The 17,117-nt window shown below is 42.6% G+C and overlaps 1 protein-coding gene and 1 pseudogene across 1 annotated transcript in view; both read left to right on the top strand.

The window, feature by feature from the left end:
• Positions 1–9,521, top strand: part of LOC121835079 — a 40,568-nt pseudogene extending 31,047 nt beyond the window's left edge.
• The window catches only part of LOC8036140 (peptidylglycine alpha-hydroxylating monooxygenase), a 29,944-nt gene continuing 22,315 nt past the window's right edge, over positions 9,489–17,117 (top strand). The window contains exons 1-2 of the mRNA XM_029983139.4: positions 9,489–9,690; positions 13,109–13,166. Of these exons, the coding sequence (XP_029838999.2) occupies positions 9,580–9,690; positions 13,109–13,166 (169 nt within the window). The 5' untranslated portion in view covers positions 9,489–9,579. The remainder of the gene's footprint in view (positions 9,691–13,108; positions 13,167–17,117) is intronic.

Genomic DNA, 17,117 nt, shown 5'->3' with positions numbered 1-17,117 from the left:
ATCGTACAGTCGCACTGAGGGACGCACAGGACGCGCTGCGAATAATCTGCAGGTTCACGCTGTGTGTGTGTTTGACGTCACGTGCCTCTGTGACGTTAGGGTGTGATTTGACATTTAGTAAACGAGCACTTTTCATCGCGCTAGCAGTTTTGGTGACAGCTTTTTACGATGAGAAAGAATGAAAAAGACGAATGCCTTTGCGTTTGCACGAGTACATGGCCTCTGGGCGCCGCCATGTTGCTGTTGGTTGCGTGTGGACGATACCACCAAGAAGACGAGGCCCGCTCATGACGTCATCGTTAGTGGATCCCCGACCCGCCCCCAAGTGGCACGCATTCCGAAGCTCGATGAGAGTACGCGTCCGTCGTGGCGTCTCCGCTTGCCAGCGCGTCGCGCTTGATCGCAGTGCTGCCAGCTTTAGGGATTTCTCCCTAGATCTAGGGATTTCGTCATCGTTTAGGGGCAAAGAATTATTTTTGAAAATTGGAATTGTTTTTCTTTATGGGTCTTAAAGGGATTTAGAAACAAGTTATTTCCCCTTTTCCTCTTTGTGTCGATCGAGCGCAGCGGGAAGAAGGTAATCTTCAGTGGTAACAACAGCGATCTTGGGTGGCCACCAGGCCTAACTAACAAAGTTTAATTATGTAAAAAAAAGTTTCAACGAAGCAAATTCAACCTTTAAAGGGATGGTGAACCGAACATTTCAGTGTCTACAATATGCGGCGCACTATCTTTCCATAAGTCAGCAGCCGGCGGTGTGCGCGAGCACACGCAACGAAATTGACGTCATCATATCCCCATTCGAGCTTATTCAGCGTGAATGGGGGATACGATGACGTGAATTTCGGTGCGTGTGCTCGCGCACACCAGGGGCCGCTGGCTCATCAAAAAAGATAGTGCGCCGCTTATTATAGACACTGAAATGTTCGGTTCACCATCCCTTTAAATGGCCACTAAACTACAGGAATCTAGTTTTAAGATAATCTACACCGATAATCTCCATATTGACGCAGATAATTTTTTTTTTTAATTCTAGGGAAATGTGGAGATTTTTTAATAAAAACTCGGGAAAGAAACGATTACGGAGGTTGGCAGCACTGCCTTGATGTGAGACACTGAGGGACGCGCTTGCAGCGTTGTTGATGCAAGCTAGGAGCTGGGCACGATATTTAAAAAAAAGATATATTTGATACCAATGCCCGGAACCCTAAAAAAAATTGTATTTCCGATACCAATATAAGATACAGTACCGACATTGATTTCCGATACAGGTACTCGATACTGTATCGTGGTCGATAATTCGAGACGTCACTGAAGTCGCCCTTATTATTAAAACTGGTAATGTTAGATAAGTTACGAAAGTTATCCCTGGTTTCTGGAATATTTAGTGTATTCGATATAGCTGTCTGTTTTTGAACGGGCTCAAACGAACCCGACCACGCGGATTTCTCTAGGCTGCACCGTCGGCGCGGCTGGTTTTGCTTGAACCATAGCATTGAACTGAAGCCATTGTGAAGTTTAAGTAACCACATTCATGAGCAGCGTAGCATTTTTTTTTTTAAACCAGGGATGGGCAGTATTTCAAATACAAGTATTTGAAATACGTATTTCAAATACTTTGTGTATTTTGCATTTGTATTTGATTACAAATTGGGTAATGTATTTGACGTCTGTATTTAAATACTAAAACGTGGGTATTTCAAATAAAATTGTAATTAAATACAATTTTCTGGGCAAAAATACATCCCTCAAATTTATTCTCACTGTCCAGAGCAGGAAGAAAACTACGTTCTGCACCGTATGCAGTGTCTCTCAATCAAGCACAAGCGTTTAGTGACCTTGTGATTACGGTGCTAGTCCAGGGCAAGAATAGTGACGAAATCGACGTTCACAGGCAGACTGGCTAAATAAGTGCCTGTGACAACTTGTGATGCTTTCCAGCCTGATTTCTACCCATATTTTTGCCTGGAACATTCTAAATGCACGGGTCGTCCAGATTTTCATAACTGGTGCGAGTTGCAACAATAAAAAATTCTCTAGCTAGTGCTGCGCGTCTTGGTCGTCTCGGTTCTTTGTTGCTCTATACCAAAATGTAATCGCCTAAAAAAGCTGCTTCAAGCTCTGTACTTTTTTCACCTATTACGTCCAAGCTGATTACATTTTTTGTGATTATATTTCTATTACGTTACTAGAGCCTCGCACACTAACTCCCGAGTGTGCGATGCAAAATTAAAATGAGATACCCAGAAACCCGTTGCAGGTGCCCTGAACTCGCTGACGCAAATTTTGAGGAATGTATTTGGAAAAGTATTTGGAGGAGACCAAATAGATTTGTTTGTATTCGTATCTTGTACTTAAATACTTTTCTGGAAATGTAATTAGATTTGTAATTAAATACATTTTTGACGAGGTATTTTGTATTTGTATTTCGATACATATTTGCATGCATTTTGCCCATTCCTGTTAATGTTCTTCATGCGAACTGGTCTCTGAGCGCTTGACTATACGCACGAATAAACTTACAGCTTTTTCTGATGCTTTTCGTTTGCTACTGCAGTATACACCAGGCTGTCTCTGCCTTTGCCAGGGCAAAAAGGTGAAGCTCCGTGCGTTTAAAAAAACAATAAAACCCCCAAAATTGTTTTTTAAATTTATTCTTAGATGATTTAATAGGGTTTCAAGAGTCTACCCAATCAATATGTTGCTGCGAACCAGGTATATTTTAACCAAACCAAAACACGAAACTACTCGAAACCGAAACCAAAACACGAGCACGGAGGCCCATGGCCGCAAGTCACATGACTATACCTGACCGCGTTTTTTTTTTTTTTTGCTCCGCTTCTTCGGCGTTGACGACGACAAAATTGCATTCACCATTTGTTGCGCGATTGTTTCACACTTACATCACTTCCGCTCGATGTTCTCAGCTTGAAGATCGATTGGCCGTTACCACGAGCGATGGTTCTGAATTAGCGTCCCCACGTCCGTTGCAATGTTGGGGCCCTGATCTGGACACTTGGCGAAAAAGTCGCCGAGAAATCTGGCGGCCGTGATTGGCCGACGCCGCACTTGACCTTGGCGCCAGCCAATCATAGCCGTCAGATTTCTCGCCGTCTTTCTCGCCAAGTGTCCAGATTAGGGCCCTTGGTTTGTCGTGCGCCGGTATCGCGTAGTCCAGCCCGCGGCACGTCGTCATATTGAGAACGACGTGTACAAGTAGTTCCTGTGATCAAGGCAACATTTTTTTTTCATCAAAGTATTTGCAGTCTTGGTGGCCACATAAATGGGGTTAGTATTTTTCTCTATTTTAATATTGAATGCGTGCCTTAGATGATCTACTACTTTCAATATATTTGGTATACATAATTTGAACGCTATGAGAAAGAAAGTGAGCACGACTGAAACCGGCCAATTCTCGACCGGCTGTTTTCGGGCGGAATGAAAACGGATTTCGAGCCGCAAAATATTTTTTAGGTAGTTTAAAAGGTCTGAAAGTGTTTACCAAGCAAAACATATCTTGCTGATCTCGGTTATTTAGGTATTATCTCTCCTCTACTTAAACGTCTTATGTTGCAGCATTTACCCAAACTGCCGGTCCGAAAGAGCCATGCGATGCTGCCGTGCTATAAACGAAACAAATGAAAAAACCCTCTCCCCAGGAGCAGACGAGCAAGTTGCCGTGTTGTATTTGATGCAAACGACATTTATCAAAAAAAAAAAAAAAAAAAAATCAACGGATACTTTTTTTTTTTTTTTTCAGCGTACTTCCTTGTGAGCGAGCGCCACTGCCCCAAAATGAAAATCTTCGCCATATCCTTTTTTTTTTTTTCTTGAGTAGCGAGTATCGTGCAAATACGCGTCACACTAAAAAAGTATTTTTGATACCGATACAACGATAGTTTAATTTCTGGCATGCGATACCCCAACGTTACTAAAACCCTCAGTCGGGAAACGCGCCCTGGAAACCTGGGCCGCTGGCGTCCACCAAGACCGAGCTAAATTAAGGCCCCTGTATACGGGGGCAGCGCCACCTTTCAGCGACGAGTTGAAACATGAAAGCTGCTTTACCATGGCCTCCGAGAAGCGCGCGCGCTTCGGGATCTCGGGGGCCATGGCTTTACATAGCTACTGCGAGATGGCCCTGCAAGATGGCGCCACCGGCCCTTGCCCGACTCGACGTGCAGGCTACAACCCTGCAGTTGCCGGAGTGGACGCCGCGGGAAAAATGTTGGCGTTGCGATCGCCATTAGCTCGGTTCTCGAGTACGGATCGGAAAACTATGGCGGTTTTCCAACTGAGGGCTTCTAGTAAAGTTGCCCAATACAGACGCACAAAATGTATCGAACAATGGTATCGAAGATACATGTATCTTCGATACTGCACATGCCTGGTCGGTGACAGGTTAAGGACTATTCAAACGAGGGAGAAATCTCGGGGATTTCTTCCCGGCGCGCGCGCATCACGAGACGAAAACGCGAAGCTTTCGCACATCGCAAAGCCCAACGTTTTCGTCGAGGGATACGCGTGCCGTGGAGAAATCCCCGGGATTTCTCCCTCGTGTGAATACTAGTTTTGCAAAACTATCGATAGTAATATCGATAGTATCGATAGTCGCCAGAAATCTGACTATTGATAGTACTATCGATATTTGACTATAGAAAAACTATCGATAGTGCTATCGATAAACGACTATCGAAAAGCTATGGATAGTACTATCGTCGACTATCGGAAAATGATCGTTAATCGACTATCGTAAACCTATCGATAGTACTGTCGACGGTTAACTATCTATAGTTTTGCGACACTAGTAGTTTGCGTCGCTCCCTCTTATCGTTTTCTCGCTTTATTTTTCTCAAATGGGACACAAACTACTAGCCCAAGCACTTACCATCCCAACTTTGGTTCAGCTTTCAGTAATGACGACGACGGGAGTTTGGGCGAAGAAAGGAGGAAGGGAGGCGAGTGGCGGTGCGACGACTGTGTTCTCTCTAGTAAAGCAAAACTATCGATAGTGCTATCGATAGTATTGATAGTCACCAGAAATCTGACTATCGATAGTCGACTATCGAAAAACTATCGAAAAACTATTGAAAAACTATCGTTAGTACTATCGATAGTCGACTATCGAAAAGCTATCGATAGTACGATCGATAGTCGACTATCGATAGTTCTGCGACACTATCCATAGTTCTGGGAAAACTATCGATAGTATCGACACTCAGTTTGTCGATAGTTTTGCTTTACTAGTTTGTGCACGCCCCATTTATGGCAACCGCGTTAGCGTCAATTTGGCCATATTTCTCGCTTTATAACTTAAAAGCTACACAAATATTGCATTATGTTTCTGCAGATTCTGTTAGTACATGTTATAGATGTTAATTTTGGAGAGTTTAAAGAAAATTAAAGGTGGGCCTTTTTTTCTAAATGATTTTCAAATGAATGCATTTTAGTTAAATGCCCCTGTGTGAGCAATTCTCGTGGAATTCGCACGCTAACCAGGACAACAATATTTCGTGCAAAGATATACATACAGGGCAACACACTGGCAAAGTTTGAAGACCTTAGCTTTTATAGATACGAAGAAAAAAACATCTTTAATCCAGAGCGTTATTGCGCAACTTGCCGTGTTTGCGATATTATTTCTCAAGATAACCACCTGAATGCTCGTTGATTAATACTTTTTGTCAATCCTTCTTATGCCTAATTTGTCAGTAAATATTTCTAAACCCGCAGCCAGAACAATGTTTTGGGGGAAGCCGCCCGAAATGTCAACATCGCGCGATACGCAAAACGCGCACGTTACTGAGAGGGCGCTTACAAATTTTTTTCGCAGACATTTTTTTCCCCCGAAAACAAGGATTGGTTTTATTCTACTGGGCATGTAGCCAGCAAAATTTTTTTTTCATCGAAATTGAAAATGGTCACCGGGCATGTTTCTTCGATCTTATCTGAAAACGCCCGGTAGTTTCATAAGCAGTCGCCGGTGGGGAACGATATTACTATTTATTTTATTATTTACAAATACTGCTGATCCCTATCAGGGATCGTAGCAGGGTGGAAAGTAACATAAAACAAAGCGATAAAGCACCAAAGAGTTACTCCTTCAGAACACAAAGCGGAAACAAATGCACTAACAGAGTCTTGGTTAATAATTTCGTAAGGAAGCCCATTCCATTCTAGAATCGTTCGAGGAAAAAAGAATTCGAAACTGCTGATGCGCGGTTGGTAAGGTGTAATGGTAAGTGAGGTTCTTCCTCGGGTGGCGTAACTAGTCGAGAAAATGATGTATTCGTCAACGTTAATTTTATATTGTCCCTTAATTAATTGAAATAAAAAACGGTTTCGTTCTTGAACCGCGACAAACCCAAGCTGTTTGCTAAGCTCGGAAATGGACGCCTTCTTATAGGCGTTATCGAATGCCTTAGAGAAGTTCATAAATATGACGACTGTTTGTACCGATGATTGACAATTAAAATAAATATCTGTAACAAACTCAAATAATTGGCTGTTGCATGAATAATTTTCCTAAAACTGTGCGGGTTGGGGAAAGAAAGTTGCATTAATCTATGTTTGAGATAATTTTAGTGTAAAGAACATGTTCTATTAGCCTAGTGAGCGAAATAGGCCTGTAGTTAGATGAATTTCTTTTATTGCCTGATTTGTAGATGGGTTTAACTTGTGCGAAGCGCCAATCAGCAGGTACGTCACCAGAACTCAGACTTTGCCGCAAAAGAACGGCGAGTATATTTGATGCTGAGAGCTTTGACAGTTCTAGAAACTTAAAGGGGCACTGACACCCCAAAGGTCGTATTTATTTTTATTGTCTAAAACGATGCAAGTTGCAGTCATACCCACGCAAAAAAAACCGCATCGCGAAAAAAAAATTTCCCGCGCGCGCGCGCGCCTTTTTATTTTTGGCGTTTGATTTTCCCGCCTCTCGCCTCGTCGCTTACTTTTGATCGGTGACGTCAAGAATCATGAAATTTAGAAGCTTTGTAGACGACATCTCTATAACATTTAATTACGGCAATCCTAAAACATGTTTTTTAACGCAATTGCGAACGCAGTACGGCCCTTCTTTTTGAAATACCAAAAATCGGGAGTTCGTTGTGGTGCCGTCTCCTGGATTTGTATCCTCCAACGGGAGTGTCTACATCCACGCGCGGGGATGTAGCCACGTCGGGAGGAGATAAGGCTCCATCCACGCAATACGTCACTTCCGGCGCACTACGATCAACTTCCGGTCTAGCCTCCCATTGCGCCCATTGTTTTTCCATTTGCTTGGCGGCCGTTGCACCTTGCGTTCCTGCCGTGCGCGGACTACTGTCTACTGTGCCTGCCTGGTCTTCCGCAAGCGGTTTTGACTTTCTCTGAAGCGTTTTTATTTTATTTCTGTTTTCTCGGACAAGGAGCTTGGCCGTTTGAGTATTAGCACGGTCGCGCTTCCTGCCTCAAGTTTTGGTTGCCGGGGGTTCGACGGTGAAATACTTGTCCTAGTATTTCCCATCGAATAATCGGGAGGCTGTCGAAGTGCGGGCGTTTAGTGGCATTAGGATCGAGGCTTTGTTTTCCAAGGTGTCTGACGCCCTGCTCGATTTTGGTACAAACAACACCAGCGTTTGTGCCAGCGCGTACGTTGACAAGTATTGTTGGCTGGCCGCTCAGATTTTGGGACGCAATCGACGATGCAGATCGCCTTTTCTTCCGTCCTTCCTAGGCGGGGGAACAGGTTCTCTTCGATGGAGTGTCAGCGTAGTCAGAGTGCCGATATCCAGGCGTTGAATGATCGGCACAGAGACGTGAACTGGCTCCTGCAGGAGTTCTGCCGCAAGCAGGGCTTCGTGTTCATCGGTGATCTCGTGGACGAGTGGCATCTGCGCATCGGCTACTGTCTTATTTGTCATGGAATAAACCGTTTCTGGAATCTTTTACCCAGTTTTCTCGATTGAATGCTCTCAGTATGTTTGTTATTCATGGGACTAGTGCATGTTTTCCCTTTTCTCACAATCTTTGTGTGATTGCAAGCGTGCGCGCAAATCAAGAACGTACGAAGCGGTGGGCACGTACTTGTCCCCTTCGGTACACATAAGCTCACATTAAAAGGCTTCGAACCAAGCCAACCACACACACCACGAAGCCTCTCCGCCTCGCCTCAGCAGCGATGCGCACATGGGCGAAGGCCCCGGAGGCCGCACCCGCACCCGCACCGCCCGCACGCACGGATGGCACGCACGCCGCCCACACGTGTGTGTGACTCCTGGACAACATAAATATAAAGATATATATTGAACATGATTGTAAACCTGAGACTGGGGCAGAAAAGAGGACACACCAGAAGGTAGAAAAAGACGAGGCAACGTCTCAATTGGTACTATTTTCATAATGCATCATATTTGCTATTAGTCTTAGAAAACAGTAAACCATTAATGAATTGTCTAAACATTTATAAGGTCACGTGACATATTAACCTTAAAACAACAATGAAATATAACCACTTTATTTTTATATCCTATATTTACTTATAAGAAGGTATAATATGTACACAAAAGCAAATTATCTCTTTATATTATAAGTCACGTGACCTTTTGCGTGGATGGGGCCTTATCTCCTCCCGACTTGGCTACGTCCCCGCGCGTGGATGTAGCCTCGGCCATCCTCCAACGGAAAACAGGCGACACCGCTCAAAACCGGTCCGCCGGAACGCCGCCGCTCGCTCCTTTCCTCCTCGCTTTGGGTCGCCATGGCAACAGCAGGGAGTGGTGAAAGAAAGGGGACTCTCAGGTCTCCGCAATTTTTGACGTCAAGGCACCGGCGCCGATCGCGCGGGAACTTCGAATTCGGCATTTGGAAATTGTTTTTTTACTTCACGAATACTGAATTCCCAAATTTCAAATTTTGAGGGTAATGTCCCGGCATCGTTTTCAATCGTTTCGGATAATAAAAGAAAATATGATTTTGATGTGTCAGTGCCCCTTTAATAGATATACCGTCAATTTCAGGGGTGCTATTTGAGGAATTGCTCTAGTATCGAAAGCATTTCGGACATTTCTGTAAGACGCAAAACTTGATAGTACTTATTTGGGTTTCAAACGGAAACATCAATTGACCTTGAAGCAGTGTTCACCCTCTATTTTGATTCCAGATTAACAGCAACTTTCAAGGTAAACCCTAAACATTTTGTGTGTATGAAATGTTTTAAACACGATGCTGTGATATAGAAAAAACAAAACAAAAACAAAAACGCATGAGGAAGATACATAGAAAGGGGGGACAGTCTTTGTTGTCCGTCCCCCCTTTCCATGTATCTTCCTCATGTCTAATTACCGTTACCAACATGCTCGGTTTGTACTTAAAAAAACGCAGCACATCCATTTTCAAGATTGCCCCGTTTCATTGTGTACAAGTAGATTCGAAAACACCGCGAGTCTAAGTTTCTTTCTTCGCTCCAAAGGCGGCGCCAGCTGCCGCTCAATGACGTCAAGGCTATCATCATCATCAGTCTTCAAGTAAAAACCCAGTAGGGTAGCCTGCACTGCAGTGCACGCAGCTGTTTTGACAGTTGTGCTCGCGTCTTGTCAAATGGAGCAATTTGTTCACTGTGTCCTACTGTTTTCCGGTGTCATTCTGGCATGTGTCGCAACCGCGAGCGCCGACTTCCCGCTGTTAATGCCACAAGTACAGCCGACGCAGGTAACCGACCTTCCGCCTTCGTCCGTGACCTATGGCCTCCCTTTAGAACCAACCTGTTTACCAAATCTACGCGGTGACAGATTACACCCAACCTAAGCCATGCTTCTTTACATTTAATTATTCTAGCTAGCTTGGATCGTGAGCCGATTTAGAGAGGGCGTAGAGCTTCCGATGATCCTCCATATGGTTCCACATTGGCGCCTTCCAAGCGTTGCGAACACTCACGACCTAGCCTAAAGTTTGATCCGAGATCGGCATTTTAGGATCGTTTGGATTTCCGTAGCTTGGCCTTCAGAAACGCTAGCGTATAAACGAATTCCATGTGTGCTCTTGAGATGTTGCAGGACGACGCGCCTGTGTTACAACGAAGCTTGTGTGTGCTTTTGAAGCGTTGCTTCAACGAAATGGACTTGAGTTCTTGGTCATTAATCACCACCATCATGAACAAAGCCCGTGTAAACTAGAGTGCCTTCATGTTCGCTCCTAGTGTAAACGTGAAAACGGAAAAAAAAAAAGAAAGCGGATTGCTTCAGTGCGTAGACTTCGATATGTTTAATAGTTCGGTGGATGCAGGTTTCAGATGCATTTCGTTTTCTTGTTTGCATGCCTGAATTATGCTTGCTTCCCTTGTTTTTGTGCTGCTAGTGATGTGGCCTGGTCTGATTGTATACTTTCATTCAAACCCTGGATAGCCAACCCTGAATCAGTTTGGACAACTGTACCAAACTTTAAGCGTTTACTGTATTGAACACGAATTGGAAGCGTGAAAATATGGAGATAGGAGCTAGTCTAGGAACCATTCACCGAGGTCTTCAGGAGCTGTCAAACGCATACTCGTAAATAGTAGCACACAACCTTTTTATGGGTCATGCAGCTGTGACACCAACTGTTAATACTCCTCTTCATGCTTCCTTACTGCTGTAGCAGCAGGCGTTCTGTTCCAGCTGTCGGCAGCAAGCACAAAAAGACAGACATCCTGTTAAAGCAGCAACAAATGGGGGTGTTAATTGAATGTTTGTTTTTGCTCTGAGAACTTGAAACGAGCCGTCTCTGTGCAACTATATTGCCTTGCTAAGTTTGTTTCGGGACGTATGCATGAAACTTTGCACAGTGTCACCTCCTGCTGTTGAGTTCCTTGTTCACGAACATTTTAATAAATCAGCAGTTCAGGAGGCTTTAGTGTGAGCCGCGCATCATGAGTGAGAACAAGCACCTCGCTTGAATTAATTTCTCCATCAGACATGCGCTCGTGTGATGAAAGTGCAAGGCATCACCAGTTGCTCTAGAAGCTGCAATTAAAAAAAAATGGTAGACAGTTTTTAGCACCTATTGGTAGCAGCTCAAAGACACCTATTAAGCTATGTAAGTAAAAACAAAGAAGAAAGTAAACTGGTGTTCTTGAAACAAATAAAAAAAGTATGTATGGATGAAGCAAACAAAGAACATTTCGGGAGTGAGAGACGAGGACATGGATTTTTTGCTGTTGTTGCTTTTCAGGTTATTTCCACGGAGGAATCGTCCATAATTGAGTCTCTCATTAGAATGGGGCACTGGCAATATCATAAGTAATACACATTGAGTGTGGCCTGAGCAGATGTGACTTATTTGCCTGAAAATGCAGATTTGTGTTTACTTTTCCCCTCTGGCACCTATGGTTTACGGTCAAAAGGAGCAGAATATCTTCGACTTTGAGGAAACATCTTCCCTGTTCCTTCTTGGCAGGCACAACTTTTAGAAAACATCTTCCATGTTCCTTCTTGGCAGGCACAACTTTTAGAAAACATCTTCCATGTTCCTCCTTGGTGGACAGCCTTGTCCGCTTACAACTCACACTTACCACTCTTTCTTTCCACCTCACACCTGACGTGGTCTTTATGGTCCCCTAAAATATGGGTGAAAGTGTCCTGGCTTGCCTTTCATGCAACGGATACTATGGCCGTCTATTGACCATTCCTATAGTCGCCTTCTGTGCTTTGCACTCTTTGTCTACTGGGCCGTGCAACGGTTTTGGACATTCGCAACAGGTCTCCCATACGGAATGTCGGACGTCATGCATGCATCCACACCCCATTGACTCAGTATATTTAGCCTGGGTAATAAGTAGGGCTCCGTGTTTTCGGAGTTTATTTTTCGTGAAATTCAAAGGGTGTTTTTGGGAGTTTATTTTTTAGCGAAAATTCGGTGTTTATTGGAGTTTATTTTTCATAAATCCTCAATTCTCCGAAATTCGGAAATTAATTTGGCAGTGTTTCCTATTAAAAATAATAAATAGTAACCGGATGCGAACGTATCCCAGATAGAAAATAAAACACACTTGTATCAATTAAGATTTCTTCAGTTGAATTTGATGTTGGTGTCATTGGCAATACTAATTTTTCCCACGACAAAAGTCGCACACAAATGTGACTTCGATAAACGTCGATACCTTAAAATCAATAAACTGCCAAAGATAGCCGCAAGGAAGCTCGTAGTCATCGCATCAGTCTATGCATCTGCCGCGCGAGGTGGATGTAATAGAGAAGATTCAACTGCCCCTCATTCCCTATTTTATAGAATCTCTATGGTCCATAGCTTTCACTGTTACCCCCAGAAACATACCCTCTTCTTTCTCTAAATTCCAAATCCCATGGCTCAAACTGGACACCAAAAGAGTGGCTTTTGTCGTGACACGAATGGTACAACGACCTGTTTCGCTGAACCAACCTTGACGAGACAAGCCGTAAGACCCCCTTTTGGCGCCAGTCCAAGGCTTGAAATATAATTATGGTGTCATTTGTAAATGTAAAAAAAAAAATAAAAAAAAAAAACCTTTTTTTTTTTTTTTTATTGTTTGGGGGGGGGGGGGGTGGCATGGGCACATAACAATTCAGAGTTTATCGGATAAATCCGAATTGCCAAAAATTTTACCGGCGGGTGTTTTTCGGATTTATCCGAAAACACGGAGCCCTAGTAATAAGCGATGGAAAGCTGTGCGGCGGTAGACAAAGGAAAGGTAGGGCGAATGAGCTGTTTGACCAGAATGCCTGTCGAAACCCATTCATTTTTCGGTGGCTTGCTTTATCCTTTCTTTATACCCTCAATGAACAGGGAAGTATAGAAACACCCTCAGGAGACTGTCTTTTGAGGGCTTCACTATTTTATTATCTGTTCTTTCTGCTGTCCGTCAGCTTCTTCCTCAAAACTTGCGTCTATAATATGGCGAGGCAACAGTGTTCACATTAGCCGGTTGGTTGTCAAATAGGCCACTCATATTCCAATAGCATTGTTTTGTCCTTATGGGTAGTAGGGTGTTCACATTATCGGACCCATGTCACAGAAACTAACTATATTTACCTTAAAAAAGATGGTCTGTATGCCAAACGAATCTTGCCAACTAGAGTGGTATATTGATCTTTAGACATCTTTTCCTCATTCATAGAATGAAACCTACCTCTGCACCGGCTTTCATGTTGCATCAAGCAAGCATCAATATATCGGTAAGTATCGACATCTCGTTGGAACGGATAATGGAACTGGAAAAGTGGGGCTGTTACTGGTCTTATACAATCTTGTGCGCAGCAAGGACAAGGCGCAACTTTCAACTGAATTTTATTGAATACGTGTTCTCGTATTTATAGTCTCAACCATCGTTACAATGACAACAAACAAAATGACAACAGCAAAAGAAAACGACCATCACTGAGCATAATTGGAAAATAACACTATCTCATTCTTTGGAAAAACAATTCCTTCTCCGATAACGCAGTCGACGGCATAGCAACACGCGTGTCTCCTAAATAATCAATGTGCTCGGCTTCTACGATTTTGCGTGTTAACGCTGACTTGCATTTCCCAATTTTTACACATCCATCCAACAGTGGTTTACAACCGCAAGTCCTGCAATGCAAGTCAAGAAAGCCTTCTATTGTCCTCGTCCTTGCTGCGCACAAGATTGTATAAGATGTCAAACCAACTTGTTCAAACCACCACTCTTCCTGTTACTGGTGCTTACCAGTAATTTACACACGAGGGCTGGTTCAATCTCTTTAGCCGTAAGGCAGAAAAATGCCAAGCCCCCTCTAACTGAAGCATTGCTTGACTTCATTAAGCATTCAGATAAACTTTGTTATTTTCGTGTTGTTTTCTAAGCGATTTGTGCATTAAAATATCATTTTATCATTGCGTACACAAATTAATGATGATCACACTGGCATGGAAACTTTAAGGTACCGAATAGCATAGAAGAAACTATTGTCGAAAGTCATTCTACATAATTAGGAATCTCGTCGTCTTCTTGACAGACAGCCTCTTCTTTCCAGAGCTGACGAATTTCAAAATAAGAAACTTCATCTTTCCCTTTGCCAAATGGAATTCTTTACCCAAACATATTGCCCTTAAAGGGATGCTGAACCAAAATCTGGATTCCACAAAACACGTGGCAAAAGCGTGCAACGGGATGCTACAAACACCAAAACATCACTCATACGGAGATATCTCAAACGGATGACCGTATTTTTCAAGAAAAGGAGGCGGATTTGACAGAAATGTTCACGTCATGTTTCTCCGAGGAGGAGAGGGAACTGCCTCGCAGCCTTGAGGGAGCGAAGTGAATAGAGGAGGAAACTCGGTATATTCACGTCACGTGCCTTGTCGGCTTGGTTCAATCTTGACCTCTTTTTCCAAAAATACGGCCGTCCATTCGAGATATCGCCTTACGAGTAATGTTGTAGGGATTGTAGCGTCCTGCCCACATCTCCTGCATTGTTTTTCTGAAATCCAAATTTCGATTCACCATCCCTTTCATGCCTTTTGTAATGTGTGTTACAGAGTGTAAAGAGAGTGGAGGTGATGGGAAGAACTTGAAGGAATCTTCCTGGAAGCCTCAAAGTGGAAAACAAAACTTTGCTAAGAGACTTTACTCCTTCGTGGCTAAGAAGCCTGCAGGTGCTAAAGCTTCCAGGAGGTTTTCTTTATTTTTTCCCAAGTATGTTTGACACGTTTAAGATAACCATACATGGGTAAATTACTTCCAAAATGTAATTGAATTACAATTACTTTGGTTCAAAAGTAGTTTAACTACAATGACTACTACATTAAAAGTAATTAATTTCAATTGCAAATTACTTTTCAAAAGTAATGCAATTACTTTACAATTACTTCTGAGAGTGACCCGACTTGGGCCATAAAACTTTAAAAACGTTGTATAGAATGCAACCTATTTGTTCATTCCTTACTCCATTGTTCACATATCTTTTTATGAATTTTGTCAAATTCATGATAGAACTTGACAGTATGGGGCAGTGAAGTACTACATTCTTATATCTTTAATAAATAATTATAAATTAGTTTATATGCTGGAAGATGCCAGATCGCTAAAGAAAAAATTGGGTTGACAGACTTTTGTTAGCCACGCAAATTAAAATGCGACAATTAGTCATATAGAAATATTTTACAAGTGTTATATAAAGTTAAAATCCACACGTGCTAATATGACTACATTCACATACAAACATCATGGTATTGTAAATTATTTACATTGAGTTGAAATGATCATAGCTCAGAAATATTTAAGTACCGAATCGGGGCTCCCGAATCATTGGTGACAATATTCACAAGTGCGAGGTCAGTCTCCAAACTGCTTATGCAAATAATATCCGAAGTAAAACCAGCAAGCAATAAATTTGAAAATAGCACAAAAATACTGGAAGAGGGACGTAAAAAAAATAGGCAAAAAAGAAAGAAAAAAAACTTCATAGACTAATAAGTTCCCAACCTCGGCTGAAAGCTGAAGCTAAATTTTTTCTTTCAATCTTTTGGCATGTTTACGCTATTGTTGACTTCTCGCACACCAGACGGCGCTACACAGTGCCATTGAGATAGGCTCCAAAGAGGATTGTCTCTCAGCCCGCAGCGTAAGCAACAAAACAACAAACAATGCAACACTATTTATGTTTTATGTGTGTGTGAGCGTTTCACCGAGAGCCAGGCCGCTTGTGCAAGTGCTGAGACTTCCAGAAAGGTTCCTTCGGTGCCAAAATGTTTTGCGAAAGTAATTGTAATTGTGTCTGAAATTTTGCAATTACTGACGCTAGAAAGTAATTTAATTACAATTTCCTTTAGCCAAATGTAATTAATTACAATTATAAATTACCAAGAGAAGTAGTTAAATTACAGTAATTCAATTACAGTAATGAAATTACTACCCAAGTATGAAGATAACCTCTTTGCTGATTCGCTATTCGACTTGGCTGAACCTCTTAGACTGCTAAGCCTGTATGTGTTGCTAAGAGACTTCACTTCTTGGGGACTAAGATACTTGACCTTGAAAGACCTCCTAGGACAGGGGTCTCAAACATGCGGCCTGGGACTCCCTGGGATACGGCCAAAAGTCAGCCGGCTGCAAGCCCCCATTCCTGTGTCTTGAGCGCTAGAAATGACATCTGCCATTTTGATATCATGTCACCAATACATTTCTGCTCGAAACGTTCCGCTCTTATAACATATTCACATAGTTTATACTATATGTTTCGTTTTAATCTTTGCTTCTTCGATTTTTTAATGTTAATCACCTGTACAACAATTCGGCTAAAAAGCTATGAGCTCTTCGCTCAAGTACGCACTTCGGCTGCACAAATTCTTGCATCAGCAGGAGCAACTGTCAAAAATAAAGCTACAAGCTCGGAACTCTCGCCTTCTGAATATATCACCATTAAAATACAAGTATTTTTTTTTAGACTTCCAGGAAAGGAAGAGATGTCGGTTGAAGAGATTTTGTTTTTCTAGACAGTTTGCGTTCGATTAATTTTCGAGTGAATTGAGGAATGGGAGCGACAGTGTGCTTATGCTCTTGTTCTATTAAAAAATGCCAGCACGTTGACGAGACGGTGCCATTTTAATTCTTTTTGTTACATCAGATAAGGGCAAAAGCAAATCAAATCTGAAGATGTCACTGGCAAAGCTGCGAATTTACAAAAAGCAGAAAACACAACGTCCTTTTTCTGTCGAATCTCTTAGCCCCCACTTGTTTTGCGTTGACCCTTGACCTTTACGGGCTGCACTATTTTGCCCCCATACTCACATGAGTTTGAGACCCCTGTCCGAGAAGGTCTAAGGCTTCTAGGAGGCTCCACATTAAGTATGTTTCATACAATTTAAGATAACCTCTTGGCTAGGAGACTTGGCTAAACCTCTTGACAACTTTAGAGTTAAAATTAGTTTAGATGTTTTGCTAAGATGCCTGGCTTCTTGAGGGCAAAGAGACTTAGCCCTGATGAACCTCCTGGAAGTGCTAGGGCTTCTAGAAGCTTCTTCACGGCCCCCTGAAGGTCCTCTAGAAGGTCTGGCACTGTGGGACTGATGCTACCAGAAGCTTCCTTTCAACTACGGGAAATCAGTTCTTGAGTGCTATTTCCGCGGCACCGGAAGGAAAGGGCTATAGATAGAGTCTG

Source organism: Ixodes scapularis, unplaced genomic scaffold (assembly GCF_016920785.2).
Source record: "Ixodes scapularis isolate PalLabHiFi unplaced genomic scaffold, ASM1692078v2 PGA_scaffold11__112_contigs__length_91849675, whole genome shotgun sequence".
NCBI lineage: Eukaryota > Metazoa > Arthropoda > Arachnida > Ixodida > Ixodidae > Ixodes > Ixodes scapularis.
The sequence above is the reverse complement of the archived record's forward strand: the minus strand, read 5'-3'. Positions and strand labels throughout refer to the sequence as shown.